This window comes from Melozone crissalis, unplaced genomic scaffold, assembly GCF_028551555.1.
Source record: "Melozone crissalis strain CALT ecotype California unplaced genomic scaffold, PUWL_Pcris_2 ptg000079l_1, whole genome shotgun sequence".
Taxonomy (NCBI): Eukaryota; Metazoa; Chordata; class Aves; order Passeriformes; family Passerellidae; genus Melozone; species Melozone crissalis.
The window spans coordinates 5,552,403-5,572,031 of record NW_026535856.1 but is presented as its reverse complement, the minus strand read 5'-3'; the positions used below and the strand labels follow the sequence as shown (position 1 = coordinate 5,572,031).

Sequence of the window (19,629 nt, the reverse complement as noted above, 5' to 3'; positions counted from 1 at the left end):
GGAGCCCTGAGGGACAAAGGGGAGATGGTGATGAGGTGATGCAAAACTCAGGCAGAGCTGTCCTATTAATTAATGGGTGAACTGGGGCTCATTGCAGGCTTGAAGACACTGTATGATACTGGGCTTCTCTCTTGGAGATTTGGGGCCAGACAAAGGGAATTTGTGGCAAAACTAAACTAAAGGTTTGGGGATGGGGGAGCGGCCGTGACCCTGCTGGAGTGCGGGGGGACCTCCAGCCCCCCAGGGGGTCCCTGCGCCTCCTCTGCCAAGGGTCTGGGTTCAGTTTTGGGAGTTATGGAATGTTCTGGATGCGTCAGAGCCCTGGGAACGCGCTGGAGTGGCTCTCTGGGATCTACGGCAATGGTGTCAGCACCGACTATGCGCCATCAGTCAAGGGCCGGGTCAAGATCTCCAGGAACAATGAGCAGAACTCAGTGACGCTGACCATGAACAACCTCAAGGACGAGGATTCCGGATCCTATTTCTGTGCCAAATGTTACAGCAGTGGCTCTGGTAATGGCGCTTATGCTCATGGTGTTCATGTTGGTTGTGGTCCCAAGCCCTTTTTTTCTGTGCTCCCAGGTATCACAGAATTCTCTGATCCTTCCCCAAAATCCCAGCCCTTCTCCTGAAATATCAGCCCCTTTCCCCCAAACTGTGCCCCTGCTATCCCCACTCTCGACTTTCCCCAAATTTTGCCCATTTCACCCAAATCTCCCCCAGTTCCCGGGCCCTGATTGGAGGAGGCCTGAACTGGAGGCCAGGGGTGAAGGTTTGGGGCCAATGGTTGAGTGTTGGGGCAGGAGCAGGGGAGGGTTTGGGGTCAGTGCTGACCACTGGTGCAGATGGGGACAAAGGGTCAAGGGCTGAGGTTTGGGGGAAGGGTCTGGGGTTGGGGATAGGGGGGGCTCAGACAGGGGTGGTGCCACCACTGGCACGGTCAATATAAGGAGCTGCAGGGTTACCACCACCACTCTCCTTTGCACAGACATTGGATCCGGAATCCTCATCCTTGAGGTTGTTCATGGTCAGCGTCACCGAGATCTGCCCCTTGTCCCTGGAGATCGTGAACCGGCCCTGCACCGACGGGGCGTAGGCGGTGCTGGAACCAGCTGGGCTGCTGATCCCCGCGAGCCATTCCAGCCCCTGCCCGGGTCTCTGACGGATCCAGTGCATGGCATAATCCCCAAAACATAACCCGGACCCTCGGCAGAGGAGGCGCAGGGACCCCTCGTGGGGCTGGAGGTTCCCCCCGCACTCCAGCAGGGTCACGGCCGATCCCCCATCCCCAAACCTTCACCAGTTTTGCCCCAAATTCCCTTTGTCTGGCCTCAATTCTCCAACAGAAGTTTCCAGTATTGTTATGTGCCTTCAACACTGCAATTAGCTCCCACCCACCCGTTAATTAATTGCACAGCTCTTCCTGACTTTTGCATTGCCTCATCCCCATCTCCCCTTTGTCCTGCAGGGCTCCAGGCGGCCGTGACCCTGCTAGAGTGTGGGGGGGACCTCCAGCCCCCCGGGGGGTCCCTGAGCCTCCTCTGCCGATGGTCCGGGTTCAATTTTGGGCTATTTGGGATGGGCTGGATGCAACAACGACCGGGGCAGGGCCTGGAATTCGTCGCAGGGATCGCCAACACTGGTGGGAACACCGGCTACGCGGATTCAGTCAAGGGGCGGTGCAGGATCTCCAGGGACAACGGGCAGAGCTCGGTGACGCTGACCACGAACAACCTCAAGGACGAGGTTTGTGGATCCTATTTCTGTGCCATTCCTAATTGTAGTGGTTGCTGGGCTGCTGGTCACAATGGTGACGATGTTGGTGATTGCCTTCAGGGAATGCTTTTTGCCCCGCTCCCTTCATTTTTTTGCCAAAGCTCTGATTTTCATCCCAAACGTCTCTTCTTGATGCAGTCTTTGACCTTTTCACTCCATTTGCAACAACAGTGGCCACAGACCCCAAACCCTCCCCTGCTCCTGCCCCAAAACTCAACCATTGGCCCCAAATCTTCACCCCTAAACTCCAGATCTGGCCTCCTACAATCAGGACCTGGGAGCTGGGGGAGATTTGGGTGAAATGGGCAACACTGGGGGAAGTCGGAAATTGGGGCAGCAGGGATGGAGTTTTGGGGAAAATGGCCGAGATTTCATGGAAATGTGAGGGATTTGGAGGAGAGATCACAGGACTCTGGTTCATTTGGAAACAAAGTGGAGGGATTTGGAGCCAAGGCCAGAGCCAGCAACAAATGCAACACCAACAGAACCATCACTATTGGCAAAACCACCATCATCACATTTGGCACAGAAATAGGATCCGGAATCCTCGTCCTTGAGGTTGTTCATGGTCGGCGTCACCAAGCTCTGCCCATTGTCCCTGGAAATCGTGACCTGGCCCTTGAATACAGACGGGTATCTGGTGTATCCATCGCTGTCAACGCCCGCGATGTATTCCAGCCCCTGCCCGGGTCTCTGGTGCATCCAGCCCATCCCAAATTGTCCAAAACTGAACCCGGACCCTCGGCAGAGGAGGCGCAGGGACCCCCTGGGGGGCTGGAGATCCCCCCCGCACTCCAGCAGGGTCAAGGCCGCCCGGAGCCCTGCGGGACAAAGGGGAGATGGGGATGGGAAACCTGATTGAGCAAGCAGGTACGAAGGGGCGTGGCCAGCTGGAAAAAAGGGGCGGAGCCCACCTGGGAGGGGCAGCAGGATCAGCAGTGCCAGGAGCCGGAGGGAGCTCGAGGCCGTGGCCGGGATGTGCCCGGGTTGGGGTCCCGGGGGGAATTGGGGGTCGTTAACAGTGTATTAACTGTGTAATCAATGCAGAATGCTCAGGATGAGGTGTCCAAGTAATTAAAGAATGGATTGGGGTTAATTGCAGGGTTTGAGGCATGTTGAGATACGGAAAACTCTGGTGGGGTTTTGAGACCAAATCAGGGGAGTTATGAGTGAAATTGGTGAAGGTTTGGGGATTGGCTCCGGGCGGCCGTGACCCTGCTGGAGTGCGGGGGAGAGCTCCAGCCCCCCGGGGGGTCCCTGCGCCTCCTCTGCCGAGGGTCCGGGTTCAGTTTTGGCCAATTTGGGCTGGGCTGGATCCGCCAGAGACCCAGGCAGGGGCTGGAGTGGCTCGCGGGGATCACCAACACTGGTGGAAACATCGGCTACGCGCCATCGGTCAAGGGCCGGTTCACGATCTCCAGGGACAACGGGCAGAGCTCGGTGACGCTGACCATGAACAACCTCAAGGACGAGGATTCCGGATCCTATTTCTGTGCCAGGGCTTTTTGTGCCGGTTGTTGGGCTGTTGCTAATCATGGTGACAATGCTGTTGATAGCGTCAAACTTCTAGTTTTTGCTCCTTTCCTATCATTGGATCTCCAAATTTTCGATTTTCGTCCCAAACCTCGCCTCTTGTCTCAGATCTTGACCCTTTGTCCCTATTTGCATGAATGGTCAGCACTGACACCAAACCCTCGCCTGGTTCTGCCCCAAAACTCAACCATTGGCCCCAAACCTTCACCCTGACCCTTTGTCCCTGCCCTGCCCCCGTTGCCCCAACGCTGCCCATTGGCCCCAAACCCTCCCCTGGGTCTGGCCCCAAACTCAACTCTCGGCCCCAAATCTCGCCCTGGTCCCCCCAAAGTGCCCAAAGGGCTGAGATTTTGTGTGAAATTTGTTAAATTCTGGCACCAACTCAGTTGGGTTTGGGGCAACACCAGACGGGGTTTGGAGTCTTTGGTCACCATGGGTGGAAATGGGGCAGATCTGGGACAAAGGATCAGATAATGGGACTGGGGTGTGGGGGAAGGGTCTTCAGCTTTGGGGACAGGTGGGGACACAGCGATGGAGATGGATCCACCAATGGTGCATTTACAAATAGCAGGAGGGCCCCAATTATCAGCATAAGCACGTTTGGCACAGAAATAGGATCCGGAATCCTCGTCCTTGAGGTTGTTCATGGTCAGCATCACCGAGCTCTGCCCGTTGTCCCTGGAGATCCTGAACCGGCCCTGGACTGAATCCGCATACCCGGTGCTCGAACCATCGTTCCTGATCCCAGCGACCCACTCCAGCCCCTGCCCGGGTCTCGGGCGGATCCATTGCATGGCAAAACTGCCGAAACTGAACCCGGACCCTCGGCAGAGGAGGCGCAGGGACCCCCCGGGGGGCTGGAGGTCCCCCCCGCACTCCAGCAGGGTCACGGCCGCCCGGAGCCCTGCGGGACAAAGGGGAGATGGGAATGAGAAACCTGATTGGCTTCTGACCAGAAGTGAACATGGCCATGCCAGAAAAAGCGTGTGGGACCCAACTTGGAGAGGCAGCAGGAGCAAAACAACCAGGATGGGATGGTCCATGGTTCACAGTTTGGGGCCAAGGGTCAGGATTTGGGTCAAGGGTTGAGCTTTGGCCTCATCCGCATCTCCCCTTTGTCCCGCAGGGCTCCGGGCGGCTGTGACCCTGCTGGAGTGTGGGGGGGACCTCCAGTCCCCCGGGGGGTCCCTGCGCCTCCTCTGCCGAGGGTCCGGGTTCAGTTTTGGGAATTTTGACATGTACTGGATCCGCCAGAGCCCCGGGCAGGGGCTGGAGTGGCTCGCAGGCATCTACAGCAGTGGTTCCAGCACCGCATATGCGCCATCGGTCAAGGGCCGGTTCACGATCTCCAGGGACAACGGGCAGAGCTCGGTGACGCTGACCATGAACAACCTCAAGGACGAGGATTCCTCCACCTATTTCTGTGCCAAGAGTGTTCGTGCTGGTGCTGGTGCTAATACTGCGTATGCTCTTGGCTCCTCCCCCATGGCTGGGCCCCCTCCTGTCCCCGTTCCCCTGGCCCTTCCCCCAAACCGCAGCGCCATTTCCTCACCCTCTGTCCCAGCCCTGCTCTGGCTCTGCCCCATATGTCCCCTCTGGGCCACACTCAGTGCCCTCGTTCCTCAAATTACGTTTAATTTTTCAAAATTTGGGGCCAAAGTTAAGGTCAGGAGTCAAAAATTCAAATTTTGGCCCGAAATTCCCGATGTCAGTCCAATGGGCCAGATTTGGGTCTGTGGCTGTGACTTGGTGCCTGCAGGAGAGATTTGGGGGAAAACTGGACAAGTCTGGGGGCAATGGTTGGGATTGGAGGGACGAGGCTGAGCTCAACGTGAAACCGGCCCTGATTTGGGGCCAGGAGCTGAGATTTGGGGCCAGGAGCTGAGATTTGGGGCCAGGAGCCGAGATTTGGGGCCAGGAGCTGAGATGTGGGTTCAGAGCAGAGCAAAGTTGAGACAAAGGGCAGGAGTGGGGTCAGGGGTTGGTGGGAATTGTCTGGGAAACGGGGACAGGTGAGTCCCAATACCTGGCCAATAGCACCAACATTATAACCACCAACAGCAGCAGCAGCAGCAGATTTGGCACAGAAATAGGATCCGGAATCCTCGTCCATGAGCTTGTTCATGGTCAGCGTCACCGAGCTCTGCCCGTTGTCCCTGGAGATCGTGAACCGGCCCTGCACCGAAGGCGCGTAAATGGAGCTCCAGCCCTCCTTCCTGATGCTCCCGACCCATTCCAGCCCCTGCCCGGGTCTCTGGCGGACCCAGAACATGGTGATACCGCCGACATCGAACCCGGACCCTCGGCACAGCAATGTCAGGGACCCACCAGGGGGCTGGAGGTCCCCCCTGCTCTCCAGCAGGGTCACGGCCACCCGGAGCCCTGCGGGACAAAGGGGAGATGGGGATGAGAAACCTGATTGGCTGTGGGCCTGCATTGGGTAAGTCCAGCTGGGAAAAGGAATTGCACCCACACGGTAGGGCGACCAGTGTGAGGAGGAGAAGGACAAAGTGCCACAATCTGGGGCCCAGAGTCAGGATTTGGGTCAAGGGTTGAGCTTTGGCCTCATCCGCATCTCCCCTTTGTCCCGCAGGGCTCCGGGCGGCCGTGACCCTGCTTGGGTGCGGGGGGACCTCCAGCCCCCCGGGGAGTTCCTGCGCTCCCTCTGCCGAGCGTCCGGGTTCAGTTTCGGGAGCTATGACATATTCTGGATTCACCAGAAACCCGGGCAGGGGCGGGAATATGTCGCAAGGATCCACAGCAGTGGTGCTTACGCCAACTACGCGCCATCGGTCAAGGGCCGGTTCACGATCTCCAGGGACAACAGGCAGAGATCGGTGATGCTGACCATGAACAACCTCAAGGACAAGAATTCCGGATCCTATTTCTGTGGCAGAAGTGTTGTTGGTAGTGCTGGTTGGAACGCTGCTGCACGTATTGGTTACTCTCATGTTTAGGTTGCATTTGGCCATGTTCCTGTTCCCCGGTCCCCACCTATCTCCATTCTCTGGACCCTTCCCCAAAACCCCAAGCCTGGACCCCATTCCTGTCCCCATGTCCCAATCTTGGAGTGCTTCGGCCCGAAATCCGCTCTCTGCACATTACTACAAAGTTGACTCAAACCTTAACCCTTGGCTTGAAGTATCCACTTTCAGAATCAAGTTTTGGGGCACAAAGTGGAGATTTGGGGTCGCGAGTTGTGGTTTGGGTCAGGGGGTGAGATTTGGGGCCGAGGCAGGGCAAGGTTGGGATCAATGGCCAAGGGCTGGGTGTGGGCTGGGGGTCTGGAGGAAGGGTCTGGGCAACGGGGATAGGGGGGACGAGGAGATGGGGACAGCAAGGGCATCGTCCATATAATCAGCAGGAGCAGCACCCCCAGCACCAGGAGCTTTGACACACAAATAGGATCCGGAATCCTCGTCCTTGAGGTTGTTCATGGTCAGCGTCACCAAGCTCTTCCCGTTGTCCCTGGAGATCCTGAACCGGCCCTTGACTGACGGTGCGTACTCGGTGTAACCTCCACTGTCACTGATCCTTGCGACGTATTCTAGCCCCTGCCCGGGTCTCTGGCGGATCCAGCCCAGCCCAAAATTCCACAAACTGAACCCAGACCCTCGGCAGAGGAGGCGCAGGGACCCCCCGGGGGGCTGGAGGTCCCCCCCACACTCCAGCAGGGTCACGGCTGCCCGTGTTGGAAAAGAAATGAAATTGCGCCAAATGTGTAATTATAGTTTAGTTATGAGTTGTGTGTGAATTGGTTTGTTAAAAGCAGTTTTGCAGTTTTGCAGCCGTTGATAGTGTGTGTGTTTGGTTTGTGTGTAACTTAGCAGGTAGTCTTAGGAATTTAGTAAATAATTAAACTAGTGCAGGAGAGTAAGAATGCTAACCTGTCTGAAGGCAGCATACAATGCTCTTAGAATAAGATAAGCAGAAGATTTATGATCTTGCCTGTGAACTAAGGAATGTATCACAAGGGAACTGTTTCTTGGAGACTTTGTTGTGAATCGCATGTATAAGAGGGAAGCACCCATATGTGAAATCGGGGGCTTGGGTTTTTGGGACGTGAGTCCCCCAGCACCCCGGGCCCGTAATAAAGCACCCACAAAACTTATCCGAGTTTTGTGTCATTTTTCAATCGGGCAACAGTTTTTCTGGCGACTGCGGCAGGACTCCAAAGGCAGCTGGGGCGGTTCCGCATTCCGATCCACTCCAAGCCGGCACCGAGCACTTCTCGGGGAGACATCGGTCGTGCCCGAGCCCGCGCCTGTTGGACAACTGCCAAGGTAAGCCTGAAGGTGCTTTATATTGGAAAAAGGTGATAATTGGATTTGGATTTGGTGGTTGGTAAAAAGCCTAGGCTCCGGCCATAAGACGTCTAAGGACGCAGGACCGGAACTCGCCTCCTGTTTTTGTTTGGGAAGGACGGCGAGAAGGTATATTGGTTTAAGGTGTATTGGTTTACTGGAACTAAAGGTGGAATTAAAGGCTGTAATATGATGTCTTTTAAAACTTTTAAAACCTTAGTGCAAGCCAATGGTAAAATACCTGGAAATACACCATTAGGTTGTATATTGAAACGGTGGAAAAGTGAGGGGTATTATCAAGAATTGGATAAAAGTAAAATGATAGATTATTGTAATCATTGGTGGCCTGAATGTGAGATTGGGCAAGCGGGATGGCCGGTGAATGGTACACTGGAATTGGAGATAATGGAATCTTTGATGCAATTTTTAAGGAGAAATGAGAAATGGGATGAAATACCATATTTGGATTTGTTTTTCGTTTTGTACCGGAAAGATGAATGGCAAAAGGAGTGTGGTATTTTCGTTTTAGAAGTGAATGATGAAAGGGAGTGTGTGGGATGTAAAGAAAGAAAGGAGCGTAATTTGTATCCTTCAGTTGAGGAAGATTTGTCTTATTGTATAGCACGCCCGAGGGCTCCGGTTGCTCCTAATGTGCCCCCTGCTCCCCCTGCGGATATAGCTATAAAAACGGGATCTAGTGAGAGTGATAGTGATGGTGGTGATGGTGAAAGGAATGAGAGTGTTAAAAGAACTCCGTTAGCAGGGCGGACTCGCAAGGGGAGGAAGGGGCAGAAGGGGCCACAGTTAATTGCGCCATGAAGGGAAGCTGTGGGACCACAGGGAGAAAGGATACTTATAAAGGTGCCTTTCTCCCCCGGGGATTTGGTAATATGGAAGCAATCAGCGGGGAGTTATCGGGAGGATCCTGAAAGGGTGGCAAGGGTGGTTAAAATGGTAATAAAGACTCAGAATCCGGACTGGAATGATTTACAGGTATTATTAGATACTATAATGGATTCCACAGAAAAGGAAATAGTTATTAAAGCCACTAGAGAAAAGGCTCATGAGGAGATACGGTTGAGACAACTAAATGAAACAGTTGATGAATTGGTACCTAGTGAGGAACCAAGGTGGGACCCAAACTCTACGGGAGGAATAAGGGCTGTAAAACGATATCAGGAATTGTTGGTGGAAGGAATTAGGACAGGAATACCTAAGACTATGAACTGGTCTAAGCTGTATTCGGTCAAGCAGGACAAGAATGAGTCACCATCTGCCTTTTTAGAACGATTAAAAGACATGGCTCGGAAGTTTACTAATTTAGATGTAGAGGATCAATCAGGAAAACTTCAATTGGCATTGTTGTTTATGGGGCAATCACAAGAAGATATTAGGAAAAAGTTACAAAAGTTGGAAGGAGAGGACACTCGAAGTTTGGACAAAATGTTGGAGGTAGCGTGGAAGGTATACAACAACAGGGAAAAAGAAACTGCAAAAAGACAACAAGCTAGTATTCTGGCTGTAATGCAACAAACAGGGGTAGGAGGAAGACCCATTAGGGGTCGAGGTCGGGGAGGACCTAATCACGGACAAAGGGGGCTGGCAAGAGGTCGGGGAGGATTTGGGTTTGCACCTAACACGGGGAGGTTGGATCCAAACCAGTGTGCGTTTTGCCGACAGTTAGGACACTGGAAAAATGAATGCCCGGTTAGAGGAGGTATGGGCATGGGAAACATAGGATTAAGGACAGGTCCAATGGGGAATGCTCCTGTGGGAGGATTCACGGGAGGACCAGCAGAAGTCGCTCAAGCACTAGTTTTGGGAAACTATCAGAATCAAGGCTGACTAGAAAAGGATCTTAGGGTAGTTTTAGAGATAGATGGAAAGGATCAAGAATTTATGGTAGACACTGGAGCAACCTATTCTGTACTTAATAGACTATTGGGACCTTTGAGTGACACAACAGTACAGGTGGTGGGGGCAACAGGGAAGCTAGAGGAACAACCATTTTTACAACCTTTAAATCTTAGGTTTGGGGGGAAGGAATTAGATCACCAATTCTTGTATATGCCAAACTGCCCCACACCCCTTCTTGGCAGAGACCTGTTGTCCCGATTTAATGTGAAAATAATATTTGAAGGGGGAAGGGTGAAATTGGAAATACCTGAGGAACAAATAGCAGGCATTTTTGTGATCAAGGAAGTGGATGCCTCTCCTATTCCAGAAGAAATTGAGCAGGCTGTAGTACCCTGGGTATGGGAGTCAGGGGTTCCCGGAAAATCTAAAGCTGCGCAGCCCGTAAAGGTGGAACTAAAGGAAGGGGCCCAACCAGTGAGGGTAAAGCAATACCCCTTGAAGCTTGAGGCAAGGAGGGGAGTAGCCCCATTAATTAAACAATTTTTGGCTCAAGGAATATTATAGGAATGTGAATCAGAGTATAATACTCCAATTTTTCCAGTAAAGAAACCTAATGATAAGTACCGTTTGGTACAGGACTTAAGGGCTATTAATGAAATAGTGAAAGACATACATCCAGTTGTTGCTAATCCTTATACCTTGTTAACATCTGTATCGGAGGAGTTTAAATGGTTCTCAGTGATTGACCTTAAAGATGCCTTCTTCTGCATCCCACTGGCAGTAGAGAGTAGGAAATATTTTGCCTTCGAGTGGGAGAGTCCTGATTCTGGGAGAAAGAAGCAGCTTACATGGACCAGAATCCCACAAGGATTTAAATGGTCCCCCACTATTTTTGGAAATCAACTGGCCAAGGAGCTGGAGGAATGGAAGATAACCCAGGTAACAATATCCCCATCCTTGTATGTAGTCCTGCAGTACGTGGACGACATCTTTCTGGCTACTAAGGAAAGGGAAATGTGTGTGGAATTAACAATTAAATTACTCAACATGCTGGGCCAAGCAGGGTATCGGGTTTCTAAGGAAAAAGCTCAACTGGTCAAAAATAGCGTTATTTATCTCGGTTGTGAGATCACACAAGGGCAGAGACATTTGGGAGTAAACCGAATAGAGGCAATATGTGCTATTCCTTTGCCTCGTAACCATCAGGAATTGAGATCTTTTCTAGGAATGGTGGGATGGTGTCGACTGTGGATCATGAATTTCGGTCTCCTAGCCAAGCCACTGTATGAGGCCTTGAAGCAGCATCGGCTGGAGTGGACAACACAGCAAAAGAAGGCCTTCCAGAAATTGAAGCAGGGACTAAAGGAGGCCTCAGCCCTAGGACTCCCTGACCTGACCAAGGAATTCCAGTTGTACGTGAATGAGAGGCAAAAACTGGCATTGGGGGTCCTCACCCAGAAGGTGGGATCCTGGAAGAGGCCAGTGGGATACTTCTCTAAACAACTGGATTCGGTAAATTCCGGGTGGCCCTCGTGTTTACGAGCTGTGGCGGCAACAATAATTCTTATTCAAGAGGCCCGGAAATTGACTTTGGGGGCAAAAATTAAAGTGTTTGTTCCCCATATGGTCATGGCTGTTTTGGAGCAAAAGGGGGGTCACTGGTTATCATCCAGTCGAATGTTGCAATACCAGGCTACCCTGAGAGAACAGGATGATATTGAAATAAAGACTACTAATCATGTTAATCCAGCAGAATTTTTACGCAGTGACCAGGAGGCTGGGGGACTGGTGCACGATTGCGTAGACGTAATTGAACAAGTATATGCCAGCAGACCCGACTTAAAGGATGAACCATTGGAAGACCCTGAATGGGAACTATACACTGATGGATCCAGTTTTGTCGAGAATGGGACTCGCTATGCCGGGTATGCAGTGGTAACATTGGATCAGGTAATAGAGGTAAGGACTTTGTTACCTGGAACTTCGGCCCAGAAGGCAGAGGTGATTGGACTCACCAGAGCCCTGTATTTGAGCAAGGACAAAAGGGTTAATATCCGGACAGATTCTAAATATTCCTTTGGTGTGGTTCATGTACATGGGGCGTTATGGAAGGAAAGGGGGCTATTGAATTCACAGGGAACCAACATCAAGCACCGGGAAGAAGTGCTACAGCTACTGGATGCAGTACATAGTCCCAAAGCAGTTGCAGTTATGCATGTTAGAGGACATCAGACTGCGGAAGGAGACGTTTACAGAGGAAACCGATTTGCTGATGTTACAGCACGGCAAGTGGCACGGGAAATATGGACTCAAATGGCATTGGTACCGGTAAGAACGAATCCGGCTACCCCTTACCTGAATCAGGAGCCCAAATATTCAATAGAAGATGGAAAACTAATAAACTTGCTAGGGGCACAGAGGAATCAACTTGGGTGGTATGTTACACCAATGGGACAAATAGTAGTACCTACTCGCATAATGAAATTTATTTTGGAATCAGAACATAACAAATGTCATTGGGGGGCAGAAGTATTGGTAAAATTTTTGAAAAATGAGATAATCTCTAATCAGATGTTAACAATGGCAAAAAGAGTTAATGCAATGTGCCCGGTATGTTTAGGAGACAAATACAAATGGGAAAGCTGCAAGTCGGGCCACAACCGGGAGATTACTGGCAAGTTGATTTTTCCGAATTGCCTAGGGCACAGGGATACAGATACTTGTTAGTGTATGTATGTACGTTTTCAGGGTGGCCAGAAGCTTTTCCATGTAGAACTAATCAGGCTAAGGAGGTGGTAAAAACCTTGTTAAAAGAAATAATACCAAGATTTGGAGTACCTTTAGGATTGTCATCAGATAGGGGTCCGCATTTTATAGCCGGGGGAGTGCAGGAATTAGCACGACTGTTAGATATAACCTGGAATTTGCATACCCCCTGGAGACCTCAGTCTAGTGGGCAGGTGGAAAGGATGAATCAAACCCTGAAAGTACAAATCAAAAAGATTTGCCAGGAAGCTTAGCTGCACTGGCCTCAAGCTTTGCCTTTGGCCCTACTCAGGATTCGAATTAAGCCAAGGGAAAAGGTAGGCGTAAGTCCATATGAGATACTATATGGCAAACCATATCATGCAACTGTATTACAAGGGGAGGTACATGTGAGTGGGGACCAGGCGATTGCAGAGTATGTTATGTCACTTAATAAGATCTTGAATTCTTTAAGAAATACTTTACAGTGGAATAGACCGCTCACGCTGGAGAATTCGGTCCACGACATTCAGCCTGGGGACCAGGTGTACGTCAAGAAGTGGATCACGGATCCGCTACGGGAATCATGGAGTGGACCCCACCAGGTGATGATGACGACCTACACGGCGGTGAAGGTCCTGGGGATGGATGCTTGGATCCATTACACCAGGGTAAAGAAGGCACCGTTCCAATGGGAAACCCAGATAGTGTCTCCAACCCGGATGATCTTCCGCGCAAAGCCGCCTTCTTAATTATATTACTGCTAGTGATCATGAGACTATTACCCGTTCAAGGGTCTATTCTAGTACAGGTTGAAGAAACAAAGGTTACAGTCATGGAAGGGATGGATGTTCAATTAACTTGTGTTATATTTGACAGCCAGAGAGTTGAGGCCGGTGAAGTTATTGCAATATGGCAACGGGGGGCTGAAAGAAGCCGAGGCAAGATCGGAGTCGGTTGGGATCAGGATAAACAACAAGGAAACACGGTACTGAATCTTACTAAGGTAACCACAAACGATACAGGAGAATATACATGTTTGGTCAAGATATGGGATGGTTTTGATTACAAAAGAGTGAGTATGAGGGTTTTGCCATGGACAGGGGATCATGCTGAAAACATAAAGGTTGATCCAGTATCAATGGCAGCGGACATGTGGGATGGGTCACCCCTTAGAATAAATTGTTCCTTCCTAGTAAGATCAAGATATCAAAGGAACCTATGGGTCAAAAGGTGGAGGCAAAATAGGGAACTGACCTGGGACAGAATAGAGGACAGGACAGTTGGTGGGAGAAGGAAGGCAAAGGTTGTGGGTGGTTGAATGTCACTAATCGTAGAATAGGAAATGCATGGTGGAGGCATGACAGAATGATGTTATCCTTACAGAGACACGGTAGAAGGGGTAGACGGGAGGCTAATGATACAATAGAACGGAATACTGAGCAGGAAAACTTAGTGGTAGGATTAATTAGAGATTTTGGGATCATGCAGAACGTGACTAAAATAACAGCTTGCCTACCATTACCACAGGCTGCAGGTGAACCTATTCCCTGGGGAATAATACCGGTAACCAAAATGCCTGAAACATTTAAGAATGTTTCATGGTCCTGCCAGTCAGTTCCCAAACCAGTGGATGTATGGAGGGATTTGTGTATGACCATTCGGGCTATGACTAGAGAGGAATGTGAAAAGAAGCCCAATCATTATGGTTGGATTCAAAATACCAGGAGGTGTTTAATTGCAACCCCAATAGATGAGCCATGCAATACAGCACGAATAAGAACGAAATCCCACCGAAATGAGATGAGTTGTCAGAATGTCACACAGAATTTTGAAACCTGGAATAGTTGGAAGACATTATGGGGACCTAGTGTTTTGGAACACTATAATTACCTTGGGGAAGTACAATGGTGCATCCAATGGTCAGGAGTAAAGAATCAGTCACATTATAGGGCCCTCATCACATCTACATCTTCCCGAGAGTTCAGACCGCAGAAAGAGGATTGGAATTGTACTGAGGTTTTTACATGTGATACACCGGAAGACCGAATTGGATTGGTACCGGTGAAAATGGCATTAAAGTGGGGATGCGAGTGTAGGGGATATGATCATACGGTTAGCAAAGAGTCCATGGAGGGACCTATAGATTGCAGATATACTACTGTGCATAGCCCTAGAAATCTAGTCTGGGTGTTGGGACATGGACAGTGGACCGCACATTTACCTCTAGATGGATCAGTAACACAAATCACCCTAGGGGTTCCCACATTGTGTCCATACTGGAAACAGAATAGATTGATCCAAAGGAAAGCACTCAGAAAGAGGGAAGGATCCCTAGAGGAGCAGTGGCATGAACCTGGCTCAGGAGTACACTTTGGATGGATATTAGAATCATTATTCCCTCCGGTAGCGACATATCGAAATAGGGAAATGCTCAACAACTTGTTAGGACAGACAGAAAGGTTGGCAGCAGCTACTAAGAAGGGATTTAAAGATCTAAATTTGCAATTGCAAGCTACATCAAGAATGACCCTACAAAACAGAATGGCATTGGATTTGCTACTGTTAAGAGAACATGGAGTTTGTGGTTACCTGAGTAGGAGAATAGATCATTGCTGTGTACACATTCCAAATGTTACACTTGAAATTGAGAAAGATATTTCTTAACTGGCAGAAGTGGAAACAAAAACCAAGGAAATTGAAAAGGAAGCACAGCATAACTGGATAGGAGCAGTATTTGATTCTTTGGGGCTTCACCTGTCTGGCTGGATTACATCTGCTATACAGTATGCACTAATGTTTTTAGTATTTTTAGTGACTATATGGATTGTATATAGATGCCTCTTAGGAGTGATCGAAAAGGAAAAGAAGCGATCTCTCCGGTTGCTGAAGGCCATGACCCGCGGGCGGCAGAATGAAGAACACTCCCCACCTCGTTATGAAGATGTTACTGTCAATACTGTTGATTGAGCATCCTTGCAGTAGGACTGAAGGATGCTCAAAAGGGGGGAAATGTTGGAAAAGAAATGAAATTTAGCAAAATGTGTAATTATAGTTTAGTTATGAGTTGTGTGTGAATTGGTTTGTTAAAAGCAGTTTTGCAGTTTTGCAGCCGTTGATAGTGTGTGTGTTTGGTTTGTGTGTAACTTAGCAGGTAGTCTTAGGAATTTAGTAAATAATTAAACTAGTGCAGGAGAGTAAGAATGCTAACCTGTCTGAAGGCAGCATACAATGCTCTTAGAATAAGATAAGCAGAAGATTTATGATCTTGCCTGTGAACTAAGGAATGTATCACAAAGGAACTGTTTCTTGGAGACTTTGTTGTGAATCGCATGTATAAGAGGGAAGCACCCATACGTGAAATCGGGGGCTTGGGTTTTTGGGACGTGAGTCCCCCAGCACCAAGGGCCCGTAATAAAGCACCCACAAAACTTATCCGAGTTTTGTGTCATTTATCAATCGGGCAACACCCGGAGCCCTGCGGGACGAAGGGGAGATGGGGATGGGGCGATGCAAAAGTCAGGCAGAGGTGTCCAATTAATTAATGGGTGGATTTGGGCTCATTGCAGGGTTTAAGGAATTTTTCAATACAGGAGACCTCTGCTGGACATTTGAGGCAAGAAAAAAGGATTCTGGGGCAAAAGCAGAGAAGCTTTGCGGATGGGGGAGTGGCCGTGACCCTGCTGGAGTGCGGGGGGGGACCTCCAGCCCCCCGGGGGCTCCATGCGCCTCCTCTGCCGAGGGTCCGGGTTCAGTTTTGGGAATTTTGGGATGGGCTGGATGCACTGGAGACCCAGGCAGGGGTTTGAGTGGGTCGGAACCATCACCAGCAGTGGTGGCGTCACCAGGAACGCGGATTCCGTCAAAGGCCGGGTCACAATCTCCAGGGACAACGGGCAGAGCTCGGTGACGCTGACCATGAACAACCTCAAGGACGAGGATTCCGGATCCTATTTCTGCACCAAGGACACCGATGGTCACGGTGCTTATGCTGATGCTGGTTGGGGAGGATGGAACAGCAAAGCCTTATCAATATGGGTATATTGATAATATCAATAAGTCGGGTAAAAAATGTTGAGAATATGGAGACCATCAGAGAGATTGAAATGAAAGCAAGCTTTGAGATCCCTCAGGGACTGAACAACTGGAAAACAACGGCGTGGCCGGCTGAAGGTGAGCCCATTTTGATGGAACAACACCCTCTGCCTGCAGACAGCTCCAAGGGTCAGAGCGACCCTACAGCTTGGCAGAAGGGCCCAAAGAGGAGTTTTTAGGGTTTAAAGTTACTCCAAAAAGGAGTTTTTAGGGTTTAAAGTTCTTCCAAAGAGGAGTTTTTAGGGTTTAAAGTTGCTCCAAAGAGGAGTTTTTAGGGTTTCCAAAGAGCAGGTTTTAGACTTGGCAGAAGGGTGCCAAAGAGGAGTTTTTAGGGTTTAAAATGTAATAGAGTACGGTAATGAAAGGCTTCTTTTAGGGTGTATGGAAATGCTGTAGGGTTTGTATATTGTATTAGATTGGTTAGTGAGAATTAGAATATTCTACAGAGAAGAAGATTTATTGTATTGTGGTGGGAACCTCACTCTCTTACCCTTTTATTCTCTTACAGTTTTATGTTCTTACCCTTTTACACTCTTACCATTTTATTCACTGACTTTCACTCTCTTAGCCTTTTTATTCTCTCACCCTTTTACTCATTTACCCTTTTTACTCTCTTACTCTCTTCCCGTCTCATCCTCTCTCCCCTCTCTTCTCTCAGCCCTGCTCCAGCTGTGCCTGGCAGCTCCCAGCAGGGCCCTGCAGTTCGTCCTTTGCAATAAACCCCAAATTCCAGACCTGGCTGCAGAGATCTCTCGTATCCGTCCGTCTGTCCCGGCCGTCCTGCTCCCGGATGCTCCTGCAGTGCTGGATGGGGAATGGGGCCAAGCCCGGCACGTCAATAGAAGCAACACCATAAGTACCATCAGGAGTATAAGCATATTTGGCACAGAAATAGTATCCGGAATCCTCGTCCTTGAGGTTGTTCATGGTCAGCGTCACCGAGCTCTGCCCGTTGTCCTTGGAGATCGTGAACCGGCCCTTGACCGAATTTGCGTAGCTTGTGCTGCCAGTGGTGCTGATATCTGCAATGAACTCCAGCGCCTGCCCGGGTCTCTGGCGGATCCAGGCCATCACAATAATCCCAAAATCGATCCCGGGCGCTCGGCAGAGGAGGCGCAGGGATCCCCCGGGGGGCTGGAGGTCCCCCCCACACTCCAGCAGGGTCACGGCTGCCCGGAGCCCTGTGGGACAAAGGGGAGATGGGGGTGAGTGGATGCAAAAGTCAGGTGGAGGTGTCCAATTAATTAATGGGTGAACTGGGGCTAATTGCACAGTTTAAGGCACTTTATCATTCTGGAAAACTCTGTTGGAGATTTGGGGACAAACAAAGGGAATTGGGGGCAAAACCAGTGAAGGTTTGGGGATCGGAGAGCGGCCGTGACCCTGCTGGAGTGCGGGGGGAACCCCCAGCCCCCTGGGGGGTCCCTGCACCTCCTCTGCCGAGGATCCGGGTTCAGTTTCTGCAATTTCAGAATGTTCTGGATCCGCCAGAGACCCAGGTAGGGGTTGGAATACGTCGCAGCGATCAAGAACGATGGATCCAGCTACACCTACGCATCATCAGTGCAGGGCCGGTTCAGGATCTCCAGGGACAACGGGCAGAGCTCGGTGACGCTGACCATGAACAGCCTCAAGGACGAGGATTCCGGATCCTATTTCTGCGTGAAAGCTGCCTCTGATACTTGGGGTGCTGCTGCTGATGGTATTGACCCCATCCCCATGGCCGTGTCCCCACCTGTCCAGGTTCCCCAGACCCTTCTCCCAAACTCTGCCCCTGACCCCATTTCTGACAACATCTCCCAACCCTGCCCTGGCTCTGCCCAAAATTCTCCGCTCTTGGCCACAAAATTGACCGAAATCTTAACCCTTGACCAGAAGTATCCACTTTCAGAATCAAGTTTTGGGGTAGAAAGAGGAGATTTGGGGTCAGGAGTTGTGGTTTGGGGTCAGCGGGTGAGAATTGGGGCCGAGGCAGAGCAAGGTTGGGATCAATGGTCAAGGGCTGGGTGTGGGCTGCGGGTTTGGGTGAAGGGTCTGGGGAACGGGGACAGGGGGGGACACGGGGATGGGGACACAACCATCATCATCACCTCAATTAGCAGCAGGACCACCAAAACCTATACCAGAAGATTTCTCGCAAAAATAAACGGCGGAATCCTCATCCCTGAGGTTGTTCATGGTCAGCGTCACCGAGCTCTGCCCGTTGTCCCTGGAGATCCTGAACCGGCCCTTGAAGGATGGATTGCAGTAGGTGTTCCCACTGCTGGCGATCACCGCAAGACCCTCCAGAGTCTGCCCGGGTTTCTGGCACATCCACATCATCCCAAAACTGCCGAAACTGAACCCAGACCCGCGGCAGAGGAGTCGCAGGGACCCCCCGGGGGGCTGGAGGTCCCCACCGCACTCCAGCAAGGTCACGGCCGCCCGGAGCCCTGCGGGACAAAGGGGAGATGGGGATGGGAAACCTGATTGGTCCAGGGCCTCAGAGTGGGCTTAGCCATTTGGAAAAAAGGGACAGGACCCACCTGGGAGGAGGAGGGTGATGAACGGCAAGGGTCCAAATTTGGGGCCAATAGTTGGGATGTTGGGGTCAAGGGTTGAGCTTTGGCCTCATCCCCATCTCCCCTTTGTCCCACAGTGCTCCAGGCAGCCGTGACCCTGCTGGAGTGCGGGGGGCACCTCCAGCCCCCCGGGGGATCCCTGCGCCTCCTCTGCCGAGGGTCTGGGTTCGATTTTGGGAAATTTGCAATGGGCTGGATCCGCCAGAGACCCGGGCAGGGGCTGGAATTCATCGCCAGCGTCAACAGTGATGGTGGCAGCACCAGGTACGTGGATTCAGTCCAGGGCCGGTTCACGATCTCCAGGGAGAACGGGCAGAGCTCGGTGGCGCTGACCATGAACAACCTCAAGGGCGAGGATTCCGGATCCTATTTCTGTGCCAAATCTTCTGGTGTTAGCACTGCTCTTACTGCTTTTGTTGGTGTTTGGGTTGGTGTTTGGGGTCCTGGCCTCGTCCCTGTCCCCAGCTGTCCCCAAACCCTTCCCCAAACCCCCCTGTCCCACTCCTGACCCTTTGTCCAAGCCCCGCCCCCTTTGCCCCAACGCTGCCCATTGGCCCCAAACCCTGCCCTGGGTCTGCCCCCAAACTCAACTCTCGGCCCCAAATCTCCCACTTGTGCCCCAAAATTGCCCCAAAGGGCCGACATTTGGGCACAGCGGGTGAGGTTTGGGTCAGCGGCTGTGGCTGGGAGCCCAGAGTAGGGATTGGGGGCAGAATCGGGCGAGTTTTGGGGCCAAAGCTGGTGGGTTTGGGGCAGAA

The 19,629-nt window shown here is 51.1% G+C and overlaps 1 protein-coding gene across 1 annotated transcript; it reads left to right on the top strand.

Annotated features, from left to right (window-relative positions):
• The first annotated feature begins 308 nt into the window (after window positions 1-308).
• On the top strand, window positions 309-19,533 carry LOC128946349 (immunoglobulin alpha-2 heavy chain-like). The gene is made up of 4 exons (XM_054290104.1): window positions 309-434; window positions 4,441-4,797; window positions 18,957-19,290; window positions 19,508-19,533. The coding sequence occupies exons 1-4, from the start codon at window positions 309-311 to the stop codon at window positions 19,531-19,533; spliced, it is 843 nt and encodes a 280-aa protein (XP_054146079.1).
• The last annotated feature ends 96 nt before the right edge of the window (window positions 19,534-19,629 follow it).